Source organism: Syngnathoides biaculeatus, chromosome 19, assembly GCF_019802595.1.
Source record: "Syngnathoides biaculeatus isolate LvHL_M chromosome 19, ASM1980259v1, whole genome shotgun sequence".
NCBI lineage: Eukaryota > Metazoa > Chordata > Actinopteri > Syngnathiformes > Syngnathidae > Syngnathoides > Syngnathoides biaculeatus.
In genome coordinates this window covers 16,039,995-16,066,623 of record NC_084658.1, presented here as the reverse complement: position 1 = coordinate 16,066,623, position 26,629 = coordinate 16,039,995, and the positions used below count along the sequence as shown (strand labels likewise).

Here is a 26,629-nt window from a genome sequence, read left to right as displayed (position 1 = left end):
TTGGTTACGTACAACTATATTGAAGTGAAGGGAGGAGCTTCCTCTAGTCAGGCCATGACCATTTGTCATAGAGGAAAACGGGCTTTGCCACCATCTCGTTGCATCGATACGCAATGACAAATCCTCACTCGACAATGAATTGGCGCTGCGCCGACGTACGCGTTGTCCTTCGAACAAGCCGCTTCCACGGAAGCCAGAAGAAAATCCAGTCCAGGCGCAGAAATGAAGGGCGACCGGGGCAGCGCTCTGCGGCTTCCGAAGTGGGCCACTCCGCGGCGTCCGGCTGACGGATGCGAGCGCACAAAGAAAGGGAGGGAAAATTGGGGGCTCTCGCGAGCTTGGCCCAGATTGGATGATTTATTCCACTTATTTGTTATGCGGCGGCGGCGCGAAGGGAGCGAGGAGAGCGAGTCGGCGGCGGAGAACTCGCGCGCCCGCTCGGCTGTCGCTCGGGCTCGGGCGCGTGGCTGCTGAGCAACATTCACGCGTTATGCAGAAAGCAAATATTATCAGATTAGTCACAGTTAAAGAAAAGCATTAAGAGGTGAAACAAAACAAAAAAGCCATCTTATCTTTAATGTATGATGAAAGGACGCGGCTTCTCCCGACAGTGATTATTTTGCACCATTTATTGGTTATGCGCACGCCTGTGGGAGTCATTCTTCATTTTGACTACTTTTTGTTAATTTGTGCTCATTTTGCTGCACTTTTATGATTCATATCGTCAAGATATGAACCATATTTAAGTGCTTCCTTCTTTCCCTCATGATGACTTTTTGTAACGTCACGTGAAAACCGAACGGTCGGCGTTTGGTGGCAGCGGCAGCGAGTCTAGACGGCGGTACCGTCGATCAATACGTATTGATGAGGTTCGGAGGGATTTATTTCCCTTTGGATAAGCGGAAGAGCCCGGATGTGATAAATGAGGACTTTTGGATTGGAAACGACGTGAACAAAAATGTGGAACAACCTTTGTGCATTGGCGCCCTTTGTGGAGCCGCTTTGGCGCTCGGCGCCGTTTAACAAGCTTGGAAAGTGTTTTTCCATCCATCAATTGGATGGAAACGGGAAAATAAGTACAGGATAAGAATATCTGCATAATTATTACCTATATGAACTACATCTTTTCTCTGCGCGTTCATAGCAAGCGTGACATTTAAAAAAATGGATGATTCATCGCTCAGCCACTTTTCAGACAAAACTTTGCAGGTACTTGTTTTTGCTTGTGTTGGCTGCGCTTGCGTCAAAGCACACTTTGACCCCTTTGTTCCTTATGATGAGCATGTGTGAACATTTTTTATTTTTTTTTCCACTTTTCCAAGTTCCCCCAGTGGCCAACAGGTGCATGTTGCTGTACAATCCAAATTCAAGTTCTTGGTACGGTCTCAAACTTACTCTCTTGGACTTTAGTTTCTCCGTACCATTAAAAAAAAAATAATCATTTAAACTATGTACAGTTGCACAGATTCCAGATTTATATATATATAAGATATAAATCGAAAATCCTATTTAGCCGACATGGGCCAAATTTGACGTGGCCTTTATAGCATCTGCAGGACAGAATTTCACTTTTGAATAGCGTATTTTCCGCACCATAAGGCGCACCTAAGAGCCTTTAAATTTCTCAAAAACTGAGAGTGCGTCTTATAATCGGGTGCGCCTTAATATGGATCAATATTGAGTCTTTAGTGCAGCTCCGTCGAACGGATGCGTAACGTTAACCCCGACCTCTACTGTAGCGTCTATTCTATGCGCCTTATAATCAGGTGCGCCTTATATGTGGAAAAACGTTTTAAAATGGGCCATTCGTTGAGGGTTCGTCTTACAGTGCGGAAAATACGTCCTTTTGGCCAACTTTGCCACGTTTGTCACATCGAAGCTCCTTTTAAAGGCGAATGATACGCAAGTGTTGAGAAGCTTCCCCGCAGCTCGTAGCGTCGCCGCGTTCTCGGCGTGGCGCCGGCGCCGCCTTACCTTCCCCGGCCCCCGCCACCTCCATCACGCTCGCTCGCCCACCTGGCTGACATTCTCCTCCCTCACTTTTAATTGCACCCCCGAGGCGGCGGCGAGGTTGCCTCGGCTCGCCGGGCGCCATAGGGTGCTCCGCCGTGTCGCTCACGTCGCTCGTTAGAGGAGAAATACAAATTCAGACCGAGGCCGGTGTGCGGGCGGGGGAGGGGGTCGCTCCCCGATGTAAAATGCCACCCGCCTCGTCCGCGCACATGTGAAAGCCCATTAACGGCGCACGTCCAGGGCGTATTGATGAACGCGTTTGTCTCCATGGTGCCCGCGACCGCATTCGATAAAACCAATAGCTACCTTTAATGGCTAATTGTTGTGATTGTAAAAATGTTCCGGCCGGCGGGCGCCGCGGCCAACGGTCCAATCATCGGGGGCGCACGCTGGGAAAATTGGCAGCAGACACATTAATCTTGCTTACTAGCTAGCGTGAACGCTCAGGTCTTATTGCGCGGCAGCCTGCGACACGCCGTTTAAAGCAATTTGCTTTTTTCATTTTCTTTTTTATTTTTTTTCATTTTTATGCAATTAGGCGGCACATGATATGAGGCCGCCACGAGACAAAAGAGGCCGCCAGTGTTTCTGCGAGGGGCGAGAAAATAAAAGGGCGCCCGGTGTAAACAGCGGCTCTTAACGGAGAGAATATGATTACGGTGTCATGTTCTATTACACACCTTTATGATGACGCCCGCTCGTCCAGGAAGCCCAAACGGGAGCTCGAGACCGGTGACGCTTTTCCAAAATAAGCGACAGACGTCACAGGAAGACGCTGACGCTCGCCAGAAGGCCATAAAACAGTTCAAATTGACTATAAAAATAATCACTATTCATTTCAAGGCCTCTTTATGATCCGGCTGGGACTATTTCTTCTTCTTGATGCTATCAAGTGGAGATAAAAGCCAAAGAGTGGAAGTGGTGCGTTTAAAAAAAAAAAAACAGCTTTTTATACACGCAACGCATTCTCTGCTTTTGGCGAGAGCATTTTCGCGCTTCCACTGTCCTCAGTTGTCATGGTAACACCGTCCGGATTGATCGCTGACACGATCGGTCGGCTCACGGACCGACGACCGCGCGTTCAAACATAGAACAAGCCTCAAGAGGGGGGAACGCCGCAAAATATTCCATTTGGCCTGTCGGCGCTTGCTCAGCACTTTTGGGAAACCCAAAACGTCACGGAGGACAAAACTGCCCGCAGGCGCAATCCCACAAGTCCACTGGGGGAGACTTTCAGGCACATCTGAATACTTTTGTCCCTCTCCGAGTTTTAACTTCCTGTCGCTGTCCCATTACGTTTCCACTTCCTACAGCACGTGCCCCAACGCTTTTGTCCCAATTTTACATTTTCATTTTTCACTTCACATGCTGTGTCCACGTTTGCAAATTTTCCTCGCTTTTTCAGTCCTCCCAAGTGTCCCAATCGTCTTGTGCCAAGTGCCCATTTTTCTCTCTTTGTTGTATTGTGTCGGCTTAATCGTGATTGACAAGAACGCAGCCGTGCTTCATTTAAAGCTTTGATACGAATGCGGTCGTCGTGGTACCGGGAGCGCTCGGTTGAAAAGTGTGTAGCGCGACGTTCCGAGCGGACTGTTCCTTCCTTCCAGTCTGCCTCCATCTTCCTTTCTTCCCGCTCGCGCAGGACAAATGTAGCGCGGCAGGCATTTTGTCGTCGCCACCGGGCGACACGCAGCTCTGCAGCATTCCTAACCGGCTGTGACATTTTTATTTCATTTTTTATTTTTTTTTATTTGACGTGGCAAAAAAAAAAAAAAAAAAAAAAGAATAGGCTTTAGCCGACTTCTTCCCGGCCGCCGTGCCTTGTCAGGAGAATTACGGGGGCAGGGCGCGCCGCAATATGGCTTCCGGGCTTTGACAAATGCGGTCAAGGGGCGAGCGTTCCTCGGGGACGCGGCGGCGGCGGCGCTGGCGCTCCATCCAGCGAAGGCATTAACTTTTCCGCAGTGACATTATGAAGAAATCCATGGAAAAGGCCGACGCGTCACTGCTGGGCGACGGCGGGCAGAAAGCTTCGCGAGCCGCCCCCGGGGACGCGCTGGTATTTTCGAGCGAGCCGAGGCCTACAGCTAATCAATAGCGCCCCGTCCCACATGCCCCGAGCTGTCGTCAATTAAGTCAATTCATAAAGTCCAGCGTGCGGGAGCGCGGGGGAGAAACCGCGCCGTCATTTAGTGGATTTGGATAGCGAGCAGAGGCGGGGAGGAAAGGGGGAGGACTCGCTTTAATTGCTTTTACTGTCTAGTCCACGAGCCGCATTTGCGTCCCAGTACTTTTGCCCGCATTTTCAACCAATTTATGTTTCATGTGGGCGTCCCAATATTTTTGTCTTATGTTTGCTTTTGCCCAAATTGCCACATTTAGCCACGGCCACCTTTTTGTCTGAATTTGAGTCCCAGGAGCCGCAACATCAAAATTCTGCTGAAAGCCGCCTCGACCGTCCTGGCCGCTGATGTTTTCATTTGCCGGGAAGGAAAAATATGGACGCGTTTTCCTTTTTGTCTTGACGACGCAGCATCTCCGTTTGTTTGAACTCCCACGGGCGGATTCCAAGAAACCCGTTAGTCCAGCGTCACTTTTGGACAAATTTCTTCACATTTGGATTCTGGTCGGTGCCGCTGTCAATTAAATCCGCTCAATAAATTCAAGTGCGCGGGAGGCAAGAGCCGAACCGAGTCCGAGCGGGGTCCCTCCGAGGCCAATCTTCAACCACCGTCTCACTTTCACCTTCCTCCATCAGCACCTCCGTGACTGACCCGAGTTCCATTTTCCTCTTCCTTCTTCTTCTTCTTCTTCTTCTTCTTCTCTCTTTTTTTTTTTTTTCCTATTCCCGCAGCGGCTGCTGATCCCGGCAGAGGACACATGCAAAGTGAGTGGCTTTCAGAGCCAAGCAGAGCCGTCATGCATATCAGCTTTGGCCTGTGCAAGCAAAGCAGGCAGCTGGGGGAGGGGGGGGGGGGGGCAGAAAAAGGAGGGGGAGGACAAGCTATAAAGTGCAACGCAGGGAGGAAAAAAAAAGGGGGGGGGGCTTCAATTTGCCTCATAAGGGGAAATGAGGGCACGGAGGCCTGGTGGAGACAGTAATGGATGGACCCGCGTCCCCGCCGGACTGCTGACGCTGCTCTGACAGGACGTCCCCTGCACGCCACCCCTGAGAACTCGTCCGCCGCTCACAAACTTCCTTCGGCCTGCTCACTTTGGGAGTCCGAGGACAAACGTGCCAATTAAAAGATTAGAAGGACCTGAGCTGTCAGCGGCAAGACAATTCCGAGTCTTTCTCTCTGCCTTCTTTCCCGTTACGGATTGAGCCTCTAAAAGTCCAAAAGGGTGCGCGACTGAAATGAATATTCAGGATTAAAGGAGAATCCCTCTGGTAGTCCAATAATGTGGATGTCAGGGTCTTGAAATTTACCCTGAACAGGACATTACCGTGATTTCACTCAGTGTCTATTCAAGGTTTTACTCAAAGAATGTGGCAGGAGGAACACGACTTTCACGCTGGCCTCCTTCACGTGTCCCAATCTGTTTGACTGACTGCAAATCTTTTGCTTCCTGGAACTGACCCAACACTCGACTGACTCTGCAGTCACTGGAAGACCTTTCAGTGTTTTCTTATTAATAGCCATAAATTCATCCAGGACAGGAGGGTATCATCTTCAGGAAGAGAAGCGCAGAATTTCTCCCCAGCTTTTGTCTTCTTCCAAATTTTCAAGTGGGATGCCAAAGATGTAGTCCAGTCCCTCTCGCATATTCTTGGTCGTCCTCAAGGGGGGGAAAAAAAAACTCCAGGAGCCACTGTAACCAGATTCCCGCACCGGCTCATCTGGACCCTTTCAATGCAGAGGAGCAATGGCTCAAATGCAAGACCTTACCAGACGACAATATTCATTTTTCTTTTGGCGAGTTGACGGCAAACCCAGAGCCAAGTTTAGCTGTGCTACCTTTCCGATCCTCAGCAGACTTCATGTCTCGTCCTGCTGTCTAGTCCGATGAGAACATTGAGTTGGTTCCAAAGTCTTTCAGCTATTTCGTCTTCTTTGACGACTTCTGTGAATCGCGGGAAGGTTTGGACAACAGATATTTACCTGTTTTTAATCTCAAGTGGGACTGAGTAGTACAGTCTTGATTTGTTTTGAAATCACAGATTTTCACCTTGATCTCAACTACGACATCGTCTACGGGTCGCACTACAACGGTACCACCAGTAGTAAACAAAAGCCCTCGACGCATATGACGTTTGACCAAAGTGGAACCAACGAGAAAACGATGAATGGCTTGAACGGAACACAATGGTCAGCAAGCTAACTGTTCCGTTTTACTGAATCCCTCAAACAAAACATTTTAGTCTGATAGCTAAACGCCTTCCACTGAGAAGAAGTAAAAATGGCAGTCTTATTTTCAAGATCCACTTGATTGATCCTCCTCTCCCACAGGTTACGTTATGTATTTTTTCAAGGAAATCTAAAAAAAAAAAAAAAACCCTCCACCCTTTGGGAAATATTTTGCGGTGCAACCTGAAACAACAAATTTTTGGCACGCTTGCCAGTTCAGGTCAGCAGTGCTCACTCACTTTCTGGCACCTGAAAGTGCCCTGGTGCATATGGTTTATTTCCAAAAGGTGTATTTGATGTCTTTCAACTCCCACAAGTGGGGCGAGAGACGTTTTCACTGCGGAGACACCGCCGTGACCCCACCCCCCGTCTCCTCCTCGGTCGCCACCTCTCCTCGCCCCGCTTTTCTCGCTCCATTTCCCGCCTTCCCTCCGGAGCCTCGGCTACGCTTCGCCGTGCAGGTCGGATTACTTCATTCGCGTCCAGAGACGAGCGTTCCTCGTCCGTCGCCGTCGATAACTCTCCTTCCGAACCGGGAAGGAGAAAGGAACACCGGGGAACAAAAAGGCCGCCTCCTTTCCTTTTCATTGCTTCCTTTTGGTCTTCGGAAGCCGCCGCCCACGGCCGCGTTGAGACGTGAGGCGCTATCTTCAAGTAATGAAGTGAGCTTGACATTGCTGTGGTCATTCTGCTGCGCAGGATAACAACATGAGATGCTTTCAGCTGATATAGACGGATGCACCCCCCCCCCCCCCCCCCCCGCCCCCGCCCCCCTTGCCCCCCGTAAGGCGCCCACCACTCCATTATGCGACGATTCTTCGACTCAATGCAGATAAAGCGGCGTCGCGTAGGTGTACGACCACGTGTCGCTTTTTCTAATCTCAACGTTATCACCAGAGGCCTGTCGATCAAACCGCGGACACATGAATGCACAATGGCACCCACAGGAAGCGTCCATCAAAGCCCCTTTCACACAGACTCCCCACGTCCACAAGTTTGAAAGCTTCTTTCATGCCGAGTTCCCACAAAATGTTCATTTCTGTTCCATTTCGACTGAGTTCCGCAAAAAGTGGCCCTTTTTTTTTTTTTTTTTTTTTTTTTTCAGAACCTAGCATCGTGGTAAGTTGCGCGTTCACATTTGTGACAGCATCTGGTGTGCGGTATGAAATCAGATGTTTTCTTTCAACACAGGTGATTTTTGTTTTGTTTTTTGGGGGGGGGTGGTTGAGTGGGAATTCGAGCCATTTTTTTTTTTTTTGTCAAAAGTTTAGGGAACGAAAAAAGCTTCCAAATGCACAAAAACAGATGAAAATACTTGCAAGGAGAATTTCGCAGATGCTAACACGGAACTGACTACGTTCTAGACGGACAACCCAAGACGGAGTCTGAGCTCCTGACGTCGCTCACGAGGCCACACCCCTTAAAGGCCTCTTTACGTTCATCCTCAAGTGTCAGTTTAACTATCTTTGTGTTCATATTTATGAGGTGTTTTGTATCGGCATCGGATGATAAAAGATCAATTCATATCCGGGTCAACTCCAGGGAATTTTTGTATTTATTGTGTTGCTTGGTTGTTTATCTTTTTAAGTTCAAGTTTTCGTTGAACTTTATAAAATATCCGGCTGAGCCTGGCATCTGCTTACACTTTTTTGTTTGAAGTGTTTTTCGTAAAATATCGATTTCCCAAGATTTAAAAATAATAATAAAAAAAAAACTTGTCCTGTTCAATAAATGTAAGCTTAATGGCATTTAAATAAAGTGATGGGAGTATGTATTCAAAACTGGAATATTTTCCCTTTTACAGCAACTACCGGTTGATTTTTGATAATCTGTACCAGCTATGCATAAAATGTATTCATCTGTTTTACGGGACAGTCCAGTTTTACTGATACCGATTGTGTTTTCCTGACGTCCAGGTCCGCGTGTGGGGTCACTTCCTGATTCAAATCCAGAATGTTGACTGAGACATCACTCTGACGCCCAAGACCGCCGGAGACAAAGCGCCGAGGGAGGTAGGAGGGGAGGGGCCTGTGGACCAAAGGTCCCGGTCGCCATGGAGACGCTGCGCGTGCTGATGGCGCTGTGGGCCGCCGCCCACCTGGGCGCGGCGACGGGGCCGAGGCCGCCGCGACGGACGACGACGGGACATAAGGTGTCCGCGGGTCTGACGGGCCAGGACGCCAACGGGGTGGCGCTCAGGCGCTCCAAGCGAGGATGGATGTGGAACCAGTTCTTCCTGTTGGAGGAGTACACCGGCACCGACATGCAGTATGTCGGGAAGGTAACGGGTTTATGTTTCACGATTGTTTATATTATATATTGTTTATAGTATATTGTTTGTTTATATATTGTATATATTGTTTATGTTCACCATCATGAACCACCCCAGTAAAAATTTCCTGGCTCTGCCTCAGCTTGTAACTAAAACAGTTGTAATTCAAGTCAACGTTCCCAACTGAAATGAAGAGCCATGCCGATAATCCGTTCCTGCCTCCCCCCAAAAACAACAACAAAAATGATAGAATGTAAAGGATTAATCATGTGTGTCGTGATTAGTTCATAGTTACTGTGAGGCTGGTGTACCCGCCTTGGACACCGGGGGGCAGTAAGCAGGGTGTGTGCCACATCTCAGCCAGGCTCAGCGAGAATTGGCTTCAGCGCGCCCGCTAAGTATAAACGGGACCGTAAAACTGATACTAGTTTCGTTAGCAAGGCTGCGTTGTGTTAGCTAGCTTGTGGACATTCATAGGGTAAAGCTAAACAGCGAGTGAATAAACTGTGCGTGTGTGAATTACATTATATTTACAGTAAATGTCAACTGGGAGTGGCGCTGGAGAGCTTATAGCCCCTTGCGAACGTCAAGCGTCCAGAAGTGAACGTGTTCGTAGCGATGTAAAACATGGTTGTGTCAAGAGGCTGAGACTGCGAAAGCACAAATTGCCGCCGTCGGCGCGTCGCACGAGAAGCGTCTCCCGCGCCGTGTCACGTTGACGCTGCCGCGGCGGGCGGCAAGGTCACTCCCGACGGGATAAAAAGGCTTTTGTCCGTGCCTCTGAATGGCCTACTTAGCATTCCGCCGGCGCAGGATAGACTCCTTCCAGCAAATGAGATCGGGCAACGGACGTCCTCCCCGAGGCGGCCAGCGTTGACTTTGAGCGGGCCTCTAAAAGGATTACATCGTCGCCAACACAACCAGTCCTAAAAGAACATCAAGGAAACAAAGCGCCGCTCCAAAAGCGGCGCGCGCAAACGCGGCTTCTCTTCGCTCACTAAAAGCCAAAGACAAACGGATTATGAGCCGTATCGTGCATGTAAAAAAAAATAAAAATAAAAAATATATCAACTCAAAAAAATCCCCCAAAATGTCCATCTAATTTTGACCGGCAAAAATAAGCCGTTTTTTTTTTTTCTCAGAGAATCCCCCCGCCCCCCCCAAAAAAAAAAAAAATCATTGAGAAATTAACTTGGAAAAAAAAAACATTTTGGGAAAAAGATGGTTTCTTTTTAAATGAAGGAATTCTGCTGTTCCTGAAAAACTACAAAAATGCCCATGAAAATATTTACCTTTTTTATCGATAAAATAAGGCTTTTTTTTTTTATTTAAAAAATAAAGATTTCATGAAAGAATCAGCTCTATACTCTTGAAAGACATTACCTTTTGCATAACAAAATATTCTCCTTACTCCCTCAAAAATTGAAACAAAAATGAGGGAAAAAATTATGTTTATGTATAAAAAAAAATACTTTTCCAACAATAATGACTTTTTCTACTACAAAAAGTTCTCTCTCATGGAAGAATACAATCTCTGTTCTTGAAAAAAATGTCGTTACTTTGGAAGAATGTTTTATTTTTTTTAAATGGTTTACATTTTAAAGGAATGATATAAAAACGAATATTCCCAATTTTCCCTCCAAAAAAAATAATTTTTAGGGCATTTTGTTCAAACAAAATGTTTTTTTTTTTGTCTTTTTTCTGTCCTTAAAAACTCTCGCTGTTTTCTGGAAGGCGCTTTAAGTGCGTCGATCCGAAGGGACTTTGCATTCCGTCGGCACTTCCCCTCACGATAGACTCCTTCCAACAAATGAGACGCACGCAGCAACGTACCCCCACCCCCACCCCGCGGCGGCAAGCCGGCCAGCCTCGACTTTAGGCGGGCCTCGAAAAGGATTACATACATCGCCGCCAACAGAACAAGTCCAAAACAACGACAGGCAAACAAAGCGCGGCTCGAAAACGACGCACCGCGCACCTGCTAGCTTGCTAATAGCCAAAGACGGAACGGATTTTGCACGTACGTACGGTGGGGAGCCATCGGGCATCAGATGATTACCTGATTATGCGCCCCTCATACCCCAAAAAAATACATTTTCCTAGAAAAATAAACATTTATACTAAAAAAAAAAACCCAAATATTTATTCTTTTTCAAATTTAGCAAAAAGGTTTTTTTTTTTCTCCTAAAATTTCATTTTATTCCTCCCTCCAAACTAAATGTTTGCTTTTTCATTTACACCTTAAAAAAGGGGGAAAAATGCAATAACTTTTTTTTTTTGGTAGCAAAGTAATATTTGTGTGGTTAAAAAAAAAAAAAAACATTTTCATTTTCCATAGACTTTTTTTAAAAAAATACTTTATTCCCTTAAAAATCAGATTTGTTGATGCTCATGTTATTCAAAGAAAAACAATATTTAGTTGTAGTGAAATGAAAAATTTGGAGGATCAAAACAATTTCAGTGGAAAAAAAAGGAAAAAAAAAAACCCCCACAATTGTATCCCGATTTGTTATTTTCCCAAAGCCAAAGGTCACACGTCCTCTTTTATTGTTCCTAAGTGGAGCTCATCTTGGTCAAAATCCAAAACCGAGTGGCTCGATTGTGAGCGCCGTTTACCGCAGCTGGTGGCGTTTGTTCCGCCCCCCGTCCGCGCTATCTGCCTGCGATTACGCTTGTTAATTGTTCGATAAAATACAATTGAATTACAGCCCAAAGGGGGAAACGCGGTGGAGGGTGGGGGCTAAAATTGCACCGCATTCCATCATGTCGGCAATGAAACCCCAACCAGGAGGACATCTTCTCTTCCATCGACAACTACGAAATCTCTGTTTTGTCCATTTTGTATTGCGCTGCGATGCAAAGCGGAGCAGAGCCCGTCCGGCCTGCCGGCCTCGGCTTTTTGGGGGGGGGGGGGGGTCTGTCGGACTTGCGGGCGGGGGCTCCGCTAATCTTTTCCACGTCGGCCAATGGCGTCGTGCGTTCCCGCGGCCTCTCATTAGCAGGCGAGCGAGCGAGCGTCCGGGGGGGGGGGGCCGCGGGGCCTCGCGCCCCTGTCACCGGGGGGAGACGATGTTTGTTTATTTCATTATGGGCCGCTCCACCAAAGGGCAAGCGTGCACACGTACACGCTTAATGGCCTGTGGTGGAGTGTTTGTGCTGCGCTATCATATCTCATCAAGTATTTACAGCCCCTGATAGGCCCCCACTGCTCGCAGGCCTACTGGGCAAACTTTGCCATGTTGTTCGCGTGTGTGTGTGTGTGGGGGGGGGGGCTATCAAGGTTGCCAACTCATTTGGGATGCTGCTAGCTGGCGGACATAAAAATTGCTAAATAATGTTGCCGTCGCGTGATAATGACATTGCGTAATCGTGTCGACTTATTTCTAATAAGTGCATTACTGTAATATTATCCACAGTTTGAATAGTGACACTATGGCTAAATATGGAGGGGCGGGGGTCTGAACATGAGTGACATGCACAGATAGAACATTTGAGTGATAGTTTCATGTACCACTAGAGGGAGCCAGAATACATAACTGAAAATTACTTTGTAGAACAGAACAAAGTTGTTATAGTGGCGATCATAATGACACCCCCCCAAAAAAAGAACTTAATTTAAAATTGTTCAAAGTCAAATTTGTAAATATAATAGAAACAAAATACCTGCTACGCTTGTTTTGTTTACATTTATCGTAAATAGACCTCAAAATGATTAATTTAATTTCTCTGATTTTGCTTTTCAAACAAATATGTTTGGGCAAAATAAATGTTTTAATGACATTTATTAATTACATCGTAGCTCCAAAATACAAAAACAAATCTCGTCATTTACAGCATTTCTTTCCATAATAATTAAAAATCCGTCAATACGAAAACATGTTTACGTTTTTAGAATTTCCTCAAAGCTGTACATAACGTTAGCCTATTAGCATAGTAGCTAACGTCATATTTATTTTTTTAGCAAGCTCTGGATTCAGCCAATTTACATTTCATTAGACTTTTTTGGGGTGGGCATTTTTCCAACAATATCTCTCTTTTTTTTTTAAAGTTCATTTAAATGGGGGGGAGGGGGGGGGAGCTTGATCACGGAGGGAGTCGAGCTACCGCTGCGGTTTACATTTGTCGCCGGGAGAGAGACTTTTTGGGGGTATTCCGGAAAGTCCAAGTTGCCATCCACATTTGGGGACCGGGTTGGGGTGGGGGTGGGGGGCTAAAAGTTTATGAGCACAGGCGTAATCGGCCTGCGAGCGACGCGTGACTCAGCGGCGGCAGCCGCGAAGACGTCAATGTCTCGCGATTGCCCGAAGCGAGTGCGCGTGCGAGCGGCGGAGTGCCAGCTGCCCGTCTTGGCACGGGACAAACAATACGGTGCCGGTTCTACCTGCTCCGCGGCACATCCGCGTCATCTTTCTCATCTCGTGGACGGACGGAAAGATGTCGTGGACGAGTGCACGCAGCCCATAATCTGCAGAACAGTGCAATAATTGATTTTACACACAGTGGCGAGTTGTTGTTATATAAGCGAATGGTTTGAAATATCATCATCATCATTGTGTGGGTGAGTCAACCGGGTGGGGTGGGGGGGTCACTTTTAATAACGCTCATCTACTTTGCGGCGCAAGGAGACACGAAGATGAGGAGTCATCACCCCCGCAATCCGACGCGATATTAATATCAAAACGAACGTGACGATTCCCCCCCCCCCCCCCCGTGACCTTCGACCCCGCGCGATCAAAGTGCAGATTCCGACGCCTCGGGGAAATTAGGCCTCTACTTTCTTGAATTCTCGGTTTCAAACGTCACGTCTCACGGTTCTGAGGTCGAGGGTTCGGATCCGGGTCTTGCACGTTCTCGCCGTCCTTATGTGGCTTTTCTTCGGGTATTTCTTCCCACATTTCAAAAACATTCGCATTCGTGACGAGTCCTTTCGTCGACATCATTTCCTGTGATTCAAATTGTTTCAAAATCCAACCCCCCCCCCCAAAAAAAAAAAATAATGTGGCCCAAACAGGTTCTGATTAAAGCTCTTAAGCTTTAAGGTGTTAAAAAAAAAAATAAATAATAATAATAATAATGATACTTCCTCCAACGAAACAAGCGAGGGGAGGTTGACGTTAGCAGCAAAAGCCGAAACGGAGCCTGCACCTCGAAGTGCGCGGCGGCCATCTGGACGCTCGCGGGCAGCCGAGCGCTCCTCCGCGGGCCAGGACACGGGACCCGCCGGGCTAACTGGCTAATTGCCCCGAGCGCCCACACCCCGCCCCGCCGGTGCCATCTTCCCGGCCACGCTCGGGGCCGCGATGTAATCATCTAGCATCGCCACTTGTCAAACTATTTTTTTTTTTTTCCCTTCTGTTTATATATTTTTCTCTCATCTTCGTATTCTAAAAACCTTAAAAAAAAAATCTTTTCCACGTACATTTTCTCTTGAAAATTGATTTTTTTTTTCTCTCTTCTCAAAAAGAACAACAAATGTTTGTGGAAAAAAAATATATCCATTTTTTTCTGATTCTCGAATTGTTTTATGATGTGACTTATGACATTTCTGCACACAAGCGGAACAACTTTGCCGTACGAGTAGATCAAATGCATCCTACTAGTGAGCCAAAACTGCACTAGTTGACAACAGCGTGCTACTAGTACTAGTACTATGCTGTTGTACTAGTAGTAGTAGGACAGCATAAAGTTGTTAACAAGTAGGACTTTATGATGTCACTAGTCGTACTAGTAGCAGTAGTAGTCCTGCACTTCACTAGTAGCGCGCTAATGTCAACTAGTTCTCCGTTTTGCCTGACTAGTAACGTAGTTGTCCTACTCATGCTGTTCTCCAGCTGCAACATTTAAAAAAAAAAAAAAATCGTATTTCCGAAAGAAACGTGAAGGACCTCGTGATTTCCCGGACGCTACTTTTGGCGGCCATCGATGGCGCGGCCGAGGTTCCCAGGGACTCGTGCGAGCGCCTTGCGTCGCCGGTCTCAAACGGGACGTTCCGCAAACGCGTTGTTAAAGGCACCGTAAAACGAGCCGATCACGCCGAGCGACGGCGCTCTCGTCTTCCCCGCAGCTCCACTCGGACTCGGACCGCGAGGACGGCAGCGTGCGCTACGTGCTGACGGGCGACGGCGCGGGCACGCTGTTCAAGATCGACGAGAAGTCGGGCGACATCCACGCCACCAAGCGCCTGGACCGCGAGGAGAAGGCGTACTACGTGCTGCACGCCAAGGCCGTCAACCGCTTCACCAACGAGGCCCTGGAGGGCGAGTCCGACTTCATCATCAAGATCCACGACATCAACGACAACGAGCCGCGCTTCACCAAAGACCCGTACGTCGCCCGGGTGCCCGAAATGGCCGAAATCGGTAAGGAATCGAAATTCCTTCATATAGTTCACCAAAACGTCATTGTCATTATGGTGTACAAGTTCTCAGGATGGATGATAACAACAATGATCTTCACGCTAAGCTAACGAACAACTAGCATGCCGCTCACTTGTATGTATTGTTTTTTTTGTTTTTTTTTTTAATTGGTGAATTTGTTTATTTAAAATCAAACAAGAAAAAATATTGTTCCAATAATTTACTTATTTTACTGTTACATATACTTTTGGTCATGTACTTGATTAAATAATTTGTTCATAAATAAAGAAATAATTAGGTAAATATTTATTTATTAAAAATAATAAATAGAAACAAATAAATCAAATTTTCAAGCGAATGACTTTTAGTCCACACACTCGAGCCTGAAAAATGTCCCTTCATCGAGCCAAGTCAATGAAAAGGTGTCGCTAACCGGTTGCTGTGGCAACAAGCCACCACAACACTGGAATTAGCGCGCGGCCGTATTAGCATAACAGCATCTCGCCTGACGGATGCGCTCGCAGCTTCAGCAAATGAGCCAAGATGGCGACGCTCTGGCATTGTTCTATTTTTGCACTTCTCGCCCATTAAATGTTTCCCCTTAATTAAGTTCGCGGTGAGCGTAATGAGCCGACGCGCGGCAGCTAGCACTTAGCTAACCGCACTGCTAGCCGTGGGAACTTAACATAACATAATCGCAATACTCACCAGAAAAGTTGTTTATTAAATGCATTAATTGCTGCAAAATGGGGGTTGGTGTTCAAAATGGGATTAGGAATTGTGAAATTGAAGAGATTTGACCCCCCCCCCCCCCCCCCCCGGGGCCACCTTACGGAAGGGCTACAAGCTAATTGTGGCAAAAACTATAACGTGCACACAAGCGCCGCCGGATAAAGAGAACCAATCGACTGTCGGCATCGCATGCAAACAATTTCACGGCTCCTTTGCCCCCCCCCCCCTCCCCCCCCACCCCTCGCAGGCACGCCCGTCATCCAGGTGACGGCCCTGGACGCCGACGACGCCACCTACGGGAACAGCGCCAAGGTGGTCTACAGCATCCTGGAGGGGCAGCCGTACTTCTCCGTCGACCCCGAAACCGGTCTGTGTATGCAGTTTATTGAAAGTGCAAATGTTTGACTTTACTATTTTCAAAATATAGAATTATTATTTTGTTCACTGTGTCACGGTTAATATCCCCCAACATTTCTGCATATTTGTCAAACAGAACAAAACGATTGAAAAGGCAAAAAAACAAATCCCCAAAAATGTCCATGTAATTTTGACTGGCAAAAATAAGACATATTTATACCCCCCCACCCCCCACCCCCGAAAAAAAATCACTAAAAATGAACTTGAAATAAAATGAAACATTTACTCCCTCTTGGAAAAAGATGTTTTATTTTTAAATGAAGGAACTCTACTGTTCCGGAAAAGGTACAAAAATACCCAAGAAAATATTTTCCATTTTTTTTTATTGATAAAATAAGGCTTATAATAAGGAACAAAACAACTGAAAGGCAATGGATGCTACTCAATTACAAATATTGATAGAATTATTTTGAAAGTATCGGAAATGTAATCTCCCTTTACACTTTTCTTTTATTTCTCTAAAAATGACCCCCCCAAGGAAAGGAAAATAATCAGGAATTAATAATTATTTTTTTCTAAGTCATATTTTTCTACACCCTTGAGAAAATTACACTGCTGTTTTTTTTTTTTTTCTTCTACTACTACTGCTAGTAATAATAATAATAATATCAATAATAGTAATGAAGAACTAAGTAAGATGGTAGCGCGTTGTATTCCGGAGAGCCAAAATGGCGGCACGCGCCCGCGGCGAGGAGGTCGTGTTGGGGATTTGGAGCAGACGCGGCGCAGTCAAATGAGCCAGGCTAAAACGTCGCAGCTTGCTACTTTTTAATCATTAATGTGCGCTTTGGATCCCATCCTGGTTTTCAAACAAAAGGATAAAAAATGAAATTTAAAAAAAAAAAAAAAAAAAGAAAAGCCATTTGCAGATTAGCGTGAGGATTAGCATTAATATGTTTGAGGGCCACGTGTCAGCTGACATGAGCCACGGCTGCACATCGCTGGTTCGCCGTCGCGATGGTTTCATAAATCGTATTTGTTTCCCCAAGACATTTTCCAATTACTATTGTTACATTTCGATTTAATAACCCATTGTATTTGTTGAAAAATTGCAAGATGCCTTTTTCTTGGACATGGAATGTTTCTTTTCAAAAACGCTTTTGAGAGAAATAACTTACCGCTGGAAAATTACAACCGAAGTGAAAGAAATACAAAAAAATTAATCATTATAAATGATTGGGCGCATTTCATGTTCGCAAAAGCGTTCCGCACAAATGTTTAATTCCCCTCCTCGTCTCTTTAATAACACATTACAGACAAAATGAAATATAGTTTCAATTTCACACGTGGAAACAAAAATGGGCGGCATCGTTTGTTTGCCGTATCCCATCATTTTTATGCGTGCATCCCAAATTATTTTACGATTAAAAATTTCAATAAAAAAATTAAAATCGTTCAAAATTGGAAATCAGATTTTTTTTTTTTTTTTTGTTTAATAAAATACCCGCACGCGCCTCCAATCTTAGTTTTACACATGCCGAAGTCTATGCAACTTTTTTTTGACAATAAAAAAAAAAAAAAAGTGATTTAAAGATCAGAAATCTTAATTTGCCGCGTAACGAGGCGCATCGATCACTCGCGGACGAGCGGCGAATGAAAGCGCGCTGGCGGTAATGGCGGCGACTTCATTACGCGGCGCATAAATCTCCCGGCTGAAACGTCGTTAATTCCGGGCGACTATTTTGAGGTGCGCGCTGGGATGTTTGATGCGCCGGGAAGGAAGTTCATTATCTTTACGATGACGCGTTACGAGGCCGCCGCCGTCAGTTGCACTGCGGGGGACGACGCGGCCGGGAATTCGCTCGGACCCGAATTTATATCCCCTTTGTTATTGCTATTATTATTATTATTATCTGGGCTGGGAGATAAAATAGTGCGCAAAAATCTTATTTCTCATTTTAATTGATTTGTCCCCCCCCCCCAGCATTAAACTTCCATCAACTTCTGCAGAATTCATAAAATGATTTCTTCATAGATCACGTAAAATTTGATGCCTAACCTTAAAAGCTTCTAATTGCCTGTAATGGCCACATAATGGTAGCAAACTTTTATTTTTTTATAATAGAAACTGGTTGTCAATAGGTGAGTTTTGCAAAGAATTACAGCCCCCCCCCCTAAAAAAAAAACAGTTTGTAAGTATGCAGCAGTTCACCAAACATGCAGAGCAAGCATCAAATGAATAATTTTTTTCCCCAAAAATGTTGACAATTATTTTTTAAATGAGAAAATCAGCCCTTCTAATTTTTTTGTGACGAAAAATAGATATCAACCTATAAAAATAATTTATTTCTTAAAAAAAAAAAAAACTTTTTTTTCCCCCCAGAATTGTTTTTGTCATTATCCAGTTTTGTCTAAAATGTCAGTATTATTGAAAAAAAATTATAATAATTTTCTTGATTTTTATTTTTTTTTTTTTCTCCCTTAAAGATGTCAATCATGCAATAATGGTTGCTAAAATGACTTGAGAGACACAACAAGACTTTTAAATCAATCAGAATTTTTAAGGTGTGGGGAAAAAAAAAAAATAATAAAACCCTACATTTGTTTGCGTTTTAGGCTTGATCAAGACGGCGCTGCCGGGCATGGACCGCGAGGTCAAGGAGAAGTACCAGGTGGTGATCCAGGCCAAAGACATGGCCGGACAGATGGGGGGCCTCTCGGGGACCACCACGGTCAGCATCACCCTCGCCGACGTCAACGACAACCCGCCGCGCTTCACCAAGAGTGAGTCGGGGCGACGCGTCAAAATACACGATTGACGTTGACGTTGAGCATTCGGGACTATTCCGCCATTTTTATTTTATCTATTCACATATTAAAAGTGACGAAACAAAACAAACTCTGTAAGGAAAAATCCCCCCCTTCAGCCCTGTACGAGTTCAAAGTGCCCGAGACCGCCGCGCCGGGCTCGGCGGTGGGCGCCGTCCGCGCCGCCGACAACGACATCGGCGAGAACGCCGAGATGGACTACCGGATCATCGGGAGCGACGGGCCCGGCGTGTTCGACGTCGCCACCAACCGCAGCACGCAGGAGGGCGTCCTGGTGCTCAGGAAGGTGAGCGGCCGGCGCCAATCTGGCGATCCGACGGGCACAAAATGGACGCCGCGGTGTAATTGCCCTCTGTTGCCGTGGCGCCAGCGCGGGGGGTCCCTCACTCTCCACCCGCTAATTAAACGAGCTCGTGGAGTGGCAATAAGTCCCATCTGGGCCTCCGAAGAGGCGCCGCGTGGTTACCTTGCGTTGACATCTGCTCGTCAACGAGAAAGGAGGAATGAGGTCACGCCGCGCAGGCCAAATGCGAATGCGGCCCACCCGACGTTTTTCGTTAGCAGGAAGTGTTGTGCAATTCTTTCCGTTTTTAGGGGGTGGAGGCCCCAAATTAGTTCACTGTTCTTATACATTTTTTTTATACAATAATCTAAAGAATTGTTGAAAATTTTGGGGGACTTTTAGAATACAAGACACTTAATTTTTTTTTTTTAAATGAGTATGAATTATTTGTAATTTTTTTTTCTTGCATTCATTTTTAGGCATCCCCTCACCTAAAAAATATTTCTTTTATATTTTGTTGTGAACCGTAATGCCTACGAGCCTCAACGGGCACCTTTGTAAAGGAAATACCATTTGGTGCATGCCCACATTTTAAAACGAGATATTTACACAGAAAGAGTTTAATGCTAGCGCTAACCCGAGCTAGCAGGGCCAGTTAAAATAAAACTTACCGGTAAATATCACCGAGACACGGCAGTAACGTTGCAGCGTCACGCTAGCACAGCGCTAACGCGGCGCCAACAGGGGCGGTAAAAGTCACTTCCTCGGCACGTGTATTCCACCGGTCTCATTTTTGACCTTTTCCGCTCGAGTGCACAAAATTAGCCGCATAAACCGCAGGGTTGAAAGCGTGTGGCTCGTGGGCCGGCTTATTTCATCAAATTTCTCGCGTGTTCAGCAGCCAAAGGTGGAATTTCATTTAAACGTCGCCGGGTCAACTGAATTCTGACGGATTCCTCTCAAGCAGATTTGATCGAACCCCCCCCCCCCCCTTCCCTTTTTCCAGCCGCTGGACTTCGAGCGCAAACGTCAGTTCAGCCTCCGCGTCCAGGTGGAGAACGTCCACCACGTCAACCCCCGCTTCTTCTCCGCGGGGCCCTTCAGGGACGAGGCCTCCGTCAAGGTCACGGTGGAGGACGTGGACGAGCCGCCCGTGTTCGAGCGCCCCGGCTACGTCATGGAGGTGCGGGAGGACGCCGCCCCCGACGCCGTCATCGGATCCGTCAGCGCCTCCGACCCGGACGTCAAGCGCAGCCCCGTCAGGTGCCGACTCCCGAACAACGTAGACCGTTTGGATCGTCGTTCCGGGTTCTCTATGCTGAATGCAAGCTCGGGTTTCACCCTCCAAAATGGAAAAAAAAAAACTCTTTTGATTTTTCATATCCGCCCGCCATTTATGAAAATGCACTCTACGTGACGGCACCGTATCCGGAAAATTCCAGGAGACGACAAACAGGCAAGCAGGGAGGTTCTGCCAGTGTCCGTGCGCATAATTCAATTTATTGTAATGACGATCCCTCAAGGGGGGCTAATAATAATAATAATTCTCTAAAAATTCTCAGCATCGCACGTAAGAGCGTCAATGAGTCATTAAAAAAGAAAAGCATCCGGAAATAATAAAAAGGAGGACACACAGCTTACTTGCACTTTGGTGACTTTTTCAGGAAATATTGGGGGGGGGGGGGGCACTCGGCGGTCTTTTTCATTTTTACGACGCGCTGAGGGAGTCGCCTCTCAAGGTTGAAGTTCTCGCACTTTATTGCAGGTGTCAAATATGATATGATTCCCTTTTATCGGCCGTCATCAGCAGGGCGAGCCGGCCCGTGGCATTTGATGGGGAGGGGGGAAACCATGAGTCCCGGGGGGTGGGGGTGGGGGGTCGAAGGGAAAAGGCGCCGGCGAGATCTTATCGCGGTTACCAAGATGACGAGCGGCGTCTCCGACGTTGAATATTCTTCATCTTTTTTGCTTTTTTTTCCCCCCCATCGCTGCCACTTCAAAAGTGAAAGCTGCTCATTGGCTCTCCCGTGTTAATATTTAATATTTTAACGTGACGACGGGAGTCTTTGGACGGACGGCCGGGACGACGCTTCCATGTGGGCTCGACGGACAAACGTTTGGCGCGTCGGATCGACGTCAACGGCACCCGGAAAATGCGAGCGAAACAGTAACCAACTTTTTAAATTTCCAAATGTGCCGTTGACGCACCAGCCGCAGTCTTTCGGCCCCTAACGTAAAAGGTTTTGCTCAAAGGACGAGAGGAAGCCGTTGTCGGCGCTAACCACGTCCTGCGGGCGGCAACGCTTTTTAGTTTACCTTCTTTTTTTTTTTTTTACGCCGGAGTCTGACGTGACTCAATGAATTCAAGTCAGATGCGATTGGGCAAATTTGGGGGGGGGGGGGTTTGCCCCCACCCCCTCTGCGTGCGTTCCCGAGTGGGCCGCAACAAAGAGCCGATGAAGTCTTTTTGGCGTCGCCGCAGTCGGGCTGGTAAAAAGCAATTTCGACAAACGCGGCCTCTCTTTTCAGCCGCGTTCAGCTCGCGGGCGCCTCGTTTCATTTTCCGAAAAGGCGACGTCGTGTGAGTTGCGACTTGTTTGACGCTTTTGGTTTTGGAGCCCCTTTCTTCCCCGCACTTCCTTTTCAAAGACGCCGCCCGCTCCATCCAGGTACTCCATCGACCGGCACACCGACATGGACCGCGTGTTCGACGTGCACGCCAACAACGGCTCCGTCTTCCTCTTGCGGGAGCTGGACCGCGAGGACAACGCCTGGCACAACATCTCCGTCGTCGCCTTCGAGTTCAGTGAGTCAACCACGGACGGGTTCAAAAAATAAAAGAAAAAATGACTTGCGAGCAGTAGATGAACAATCGGGACACAATATTAGGCACACCTGATGCCGCAAATGAGATTATCCGTCCATCCATTCTCTTTGCCGCTCATCCTCATGGGGGTCACAGAGAGTGCCGGAGCCCGTCCCAGCTGTCAACGGGCAGGAGGCGGAGTACACCTTGAACTGGTCCTCAGCCAATCGCAGGGCACGTAGAGACAAACGGCCGCACTCACAATCACACCTTGGGGCAATTTACGGTGGCAAATTAATTTTGCATTTTTTTTTTGAGGATGTGAGAGGAAACCACGCAGGCACGGTTAGAACGTGCAAACAAAGTCCACACAGGCGGGGCCGGGATCGAACCCGGGTCCTCAGAACTTTCCCAGCTGAGCCACCGCGAATACGATCAGGAGTGCCTAATATTGTGAATGGGAAACGGGTCGCCAGGTACACGACCCGCCGTGCGCCGTCCTCGACGCGGTGTCGAGGAACGAGGTTGAAGTGAGTTGAGGGGCTTCATTTGGAGCAAAGTAGTGCTTTGCCGGCATCGATAGGCTGTTCTGGAGCTTTTCAGATGGGTATCGATGACTTTTTTTTGCCTCCCTCCCGTGAATGGCAGAGTTCCCCGTCTAAGCTTGATTTTCTTCAAATATTATTATGATGATTTATTTCCCCAGGCAACCTGCGCCAGATGAGCCGCGTGCCCGTCTACATCCGCGTGCTGGACGTCAACGACAACGCGCCGACCTTCGCCACCAACTACGAGACGTTTGTGTGCGAGAACGCCAAAGCCAATCAGGTGGGCGGTTCCGTCGTCCCGTTTGAAAGGACGCCGAGGCTCACCGCGTCCTTTGCGCTTGCAGAGGATCCAGACGGTCAGCGCCACGGACCCGGACCGGCCGGCGGGGGGGCACCGTTTCTTCTTCACTCTGGCCCCGGAGGCCGCCGGCAAGGCCAACTTCTCCGTCCGCGACAATAAAGGTGGTCCGCCGGCCGTTCCCGCCTTGCGCCGACCCCCCTCCGCTCCTAACGCTCCCGGATCCGGCGCGGTTTCAGACAACACGGCCTGGATCCTGACGCGCAGGAACAGCTACAGCAGCCTGCTGAAGAGCGTGTACCGCGTGCCGGTGGTCATCGCGGACAACGGGACCCCCGCGCTGAGCAGCACCAACACGCTGACGGTGCGCGTGTGCACGTGCGACCGCGAGGGCAACATGAAGCTGTGCAACGCCGAGGCGCTCGCGGCCCGGGCGGGCCTCAGCACCGGGGCGCTGGTGGCCATCTTGCTTTGCGTCGTCATCCTGCTCAGTGAGTACGGCGAGCCGCGTAAATCCCCAAGAGTTATGCTTTTTCTTTTCATAAAGTAGCGAAAATAGCTTGACGGGAGAAGTTGTACCTTTTAGGAAAATGTCAAGTGCAATATTACATATTGGGGAAAAACAACTTAAGAGAGACAATACTTTGTTTATCACCAGGATCATTCTTGAATCTGACTCCATTCCAGCAATACTTTTTATCCAGAAAAAAATATGTACACCGTTTCCCCCAAATTACTTTCAGGAGCGTTTGGCACGCGCAATTTTTTTTCCAAATAATGACGCGATTGCTTATTATTTTTTTTATGTGTATAGAATGGACCGGTAAAGCGTTGGCCTCACAGTTCCGAGGTCCCGGGTTCGATCGCGGCGCCGCCTGCGTGGGTTTCCTCCCACGTCCCCCCCAAAAAAACATGAATTGGACACTGTAAATTGCCCGCAGGTGTGATTGCGAGCGCGGCTGTTTGTCTGGACGCTCAGATTGTTGCGTGTTGCGCCCGCAGTGATCGTGGTTCTGTTCGCCGCCTTGAGGAGGCAGCGCAAGAAAGAGCCTCTGATCATCTCCAAGGAGGACGTGCGGGACAACGTGGTCAGCTACAACGACGAGGGCGGCGGCGAGGAGGACACGCAGGCCTTCGACATCGGCGCGCTGCGCAACCCCGAAGCCGTCGAGGACGCCAAGCAGCGGCGGGACATCGTGCCCGAGGCCTACTACCCGCCCGCCCGCCGGCCCGCGCGCGACAACGCCAACGGCGACGTGCGGGACTTCATCAACCAGAAGATCCGGGACAACGACAGCGACCCGACGGCGCCGCCTTACGACTCGCTGGCCACCTACGCCTACGAGGGCGGCGGCTCGGCGGCCGAGTCGCTCAGCTCGCTGGAGTCGGCCGCCGCCGAGGGCGAGCAGGACTACGACTACCTGAGCGAGTGGGGGCCGCGCTTTAAGAAACTGGCCGACATGTACGGGGCCGACGACAGCGACCGAGATTCCTAACGACGGCGGGAGGACAAACGCGCCCGGTACCCTTTCGAGCGGGCGTCAAGTCAAGTCTTCGGGCAGGGGTGTCCGTTTTTTTTTTTAAACCGCCATACACTCGACACGGCCAGTGGGCGTGTCCAAACTCCACGGCTCGAACAGAAATCGTTTGAACGCGGCCCGCGACTCCTTCGCCGCCGGCCGTTTCCCCAAAATTTGCGCACGTCGACAGCAAATTTGACTGACGGTTCGACGCCGTAAGAATATTGCGTGGCGTGACAATACAAAGCAGCAAAAGAGCAGACTCGCTTCTCTCACCGGGGGGGGGAACTGCTCTCTTTTTCGTAGTCAGCAGTCGGGGGAGGGCGGGAATCCAACACCCACCTACGTCCAATAAATTGCGTTCGTATAGAGATTGCCGAGACGTGCAAAATTATGCAAGGAAATTATTTGCAACTTTTCTCCTCATAACGCTCGAGTGAATGAAGATAATTCAAACGCGGGTTGCGTTTTTTTCTGCTCCGTGTCAACGTGCGACTTGCCTAACGCATCAAATTCATATCTCGTAAATAGCGCGTCGAAGATTCCGCTTCGTACGTATTGCGCTGAAATGAAAAAAAAAAAAAAATTGCCTTAACAAAGAAAAAAAACCAAATACATATTAAAAACAATATATAATGTGGAAGGATGGAACGGCTTTTGCGACTTTTAACACGGCCCTCGGCGTCCGTCCGTTATTCCCGTTAGGTGTGAAATTTTTGGACACCCCTGCCCAAGGGTTTTGGGGCACAGGCCGCGCCCGCGTATATCTCCCCATATTTTTCTTTGTTGCTCTTCCGCCGCCGCCCGCGACGGACAGCTGAGCGGTGGCGTACTTGTCGAGTGTTCCCGCTGCATATATTGTGATATTCTGCTTGTGTACGTTAGTTACATGATACGATACGCTGTACAGCCACCTCCTTCATCGTCATCGTCTCACAGCGCCCCCTAGCCCTTAGGGGCGGTACTGTCATCACGACGCCAGAAGGCCCACGGAGGTCCGGTCCGGTCCAGTTTTGTCACATCGAGCGGCCGACCTGACCCGGCTAATGTTTCCTCCTCGATGTCATCAAATGTGAAGAAAAACGGGGGAGCAAAAAAAAAAGTGTCAATGTTGCTGCATCTGCGCTGAATGAACTTGCTGAAGACAACACACCCGCTCGGGACTGATAACGAGGACACCGGACCTAAAATGTAGAACTGAAGATTCCAGTTGCCGCGATTCAAACTTTTTCCGGGATTTAGAACCTCCGCTTCTGTGGATTTGATTGGATCTTTCCTGAAGACCGTCCGGACCGACGGATAACGGAGCTCGTGGGCAATTTTGGGCGTCGCGAACGGAGCGCCAGACCGACGCCGCGGGAGGGACCCATCAGCAACGCGGCGGTTCATCTTTCGTGACGGCGGCGACCTAAAGTTCTGAAAGTGACGTTCTGGTCCAACAAAAACTAAACTGAGGGGCGACGCATTTGTCACGCCGCTAAGCGCCAAAGTGTTTTTAAACGTGGAGTCTTGGAGCAATTGGTCATTTTGGTTTCCTTTGGTCTTCTTCCCCTCCCCGCCCGACCCAAACGCGGCGGCGGCGGCGGCGCCATCCAGTAGACGTGTGCTTGTCGATGTGTAGACGCCGTCGGGCCCTCGGTGGTGACAAACGTGGTGGAGTCTCTGTGAGCGTAGAAAAAAACAAAAAAAAGTGTCAGGAGGGCTCGCCGTAGCCTGGCGGGCCCGCGTCCGTCAACTCTGCTTTGTACAATGTGAGATTTTGTACTGGGTATTTATATGACACGATTAAATATCTTGAAAAGCCGCTGCCTCCGGTTCCTCGTCGGCGCCTGCGTCCGTCCGGGTGCTCTGGATGCGTAAAATGTGGAACGACATACGGAAGACGACCCGTTCGCGATAGGCGAGAATCCGGAACGGCGCGCTTCATACATTTCATTTTTTTTTTTTTTTGAAAGACAAACTCACGGAAAAAAACAAACCGAGGGAAGGCCTCATAGCTCAGTGGGTGGAGCACTGGTTTGGTAAACCTGAGGTCGTCGGTTCGATTCTCACTGGGTGTAAAAACTGTGGCAAACAGATACGAGCGATTATCTGAGGTGACAAGCCGTGGTGACCCATGACGGGACAAGCCTTTTCTTTCCAGCCCCACACTTGCTTCTACCCTTTCCTCGCTACTTGTGGTTCTTCCAGTCAACTTCCTGAAGAGGCGGGTAGAGCGCCGGTTTGGTAAACCTGGGGTCGAGGGTTCGATCCTCCTGGGTGGAAC

The 26,629-nt window shown here is 48.2% G+C and overlaps 2 protein-coding genes across 10 annotated transcripts in view; one reads left to right on the top strand and one right to left on the bottom strand.

Annotated features, from left to right (window-relative positions):
- LOC133492581 (cadherin-6-like) overlaps window positions 1-24,469 on the top strand; it is a 40,931-nt gene extending 16,462 nt beyond the window's left edge. For 2 of the 8 annotated variants that reach the window (XM_061804991.1, XM_061804990.1), the window contains 10 exons: window positions 8,279-8,643; window positions 14,699-14,993; window positions 15,970-16,089; window positions 18,696-18,863; window positions 19,007-19,194; window positions 20,198-20,454; window positions 21,861-21,997; window positions 22,704-22,825; window positions 22,890-23,334; window positions 23,846-24,469. In XM_061804991.1, the coding sequence (XP_061660975.1) occupies window positions 8,416-8,643; window positions 14,699-14,993; window positions 15,970-16,089; window positions 18,696-18,863; window positions 19,007-19,194; window positions 20,198-20,454; window positions 21,861-21,997; window positions 22,704-22,825; window positions 22,890-23,334; window positions 23,846-24,339 (2,454 nt within the window). In that variant the 5' untranslated portion in view covers window positions 8,279-8,415 and the 3' untranslated portion in view covers window positions 24,340-24,469. Of the gene's footprint in view, window positions 1-4,792; window positions 4,901-7,632; window positions 7,813-8,278; window positions 8,644-14,698; window positions 14,994-15,969; window positions 16,090-18,695; window positions 18,864-19,006; window positions 19,195-20,197; window positions 20,455-21,254; window positions 21,359-21,548; window positions 21,773-21,860; window positions 21,998-22,482; window positions 22,605-22,703; window positions 22,826-22,889; window positions 23,335-23,845 lie in introns of those variants that run through there. The other 6 variants (XM_061804994.1, XM_061804993.1, XM_061804992.1 and 3 more) reach the window with 6 other exon arrangements.
- A 1,415-nt stretch (window positions 24,470-25,884) lies between these two features.
- Window positions 25,885-26,629, bottom strand: part of drosha (drosha ribonuclease III) — a 179,746-nt gene continuing 179,001 nt past the window's right edge. Inside the window, exon 38 of one of the 2 annotated variants that reach the window (XM_061804976.1) lies at window positions 25,885-26,025. The gene's annotated coding sequence lies outside the window, so the exon portion shown is untranslated. The remainder of the gene's footprint in view (window positions 26,026-26,629) is intronic. The other variant, XM_061804975.1, reaches the window with a different exon arrangement.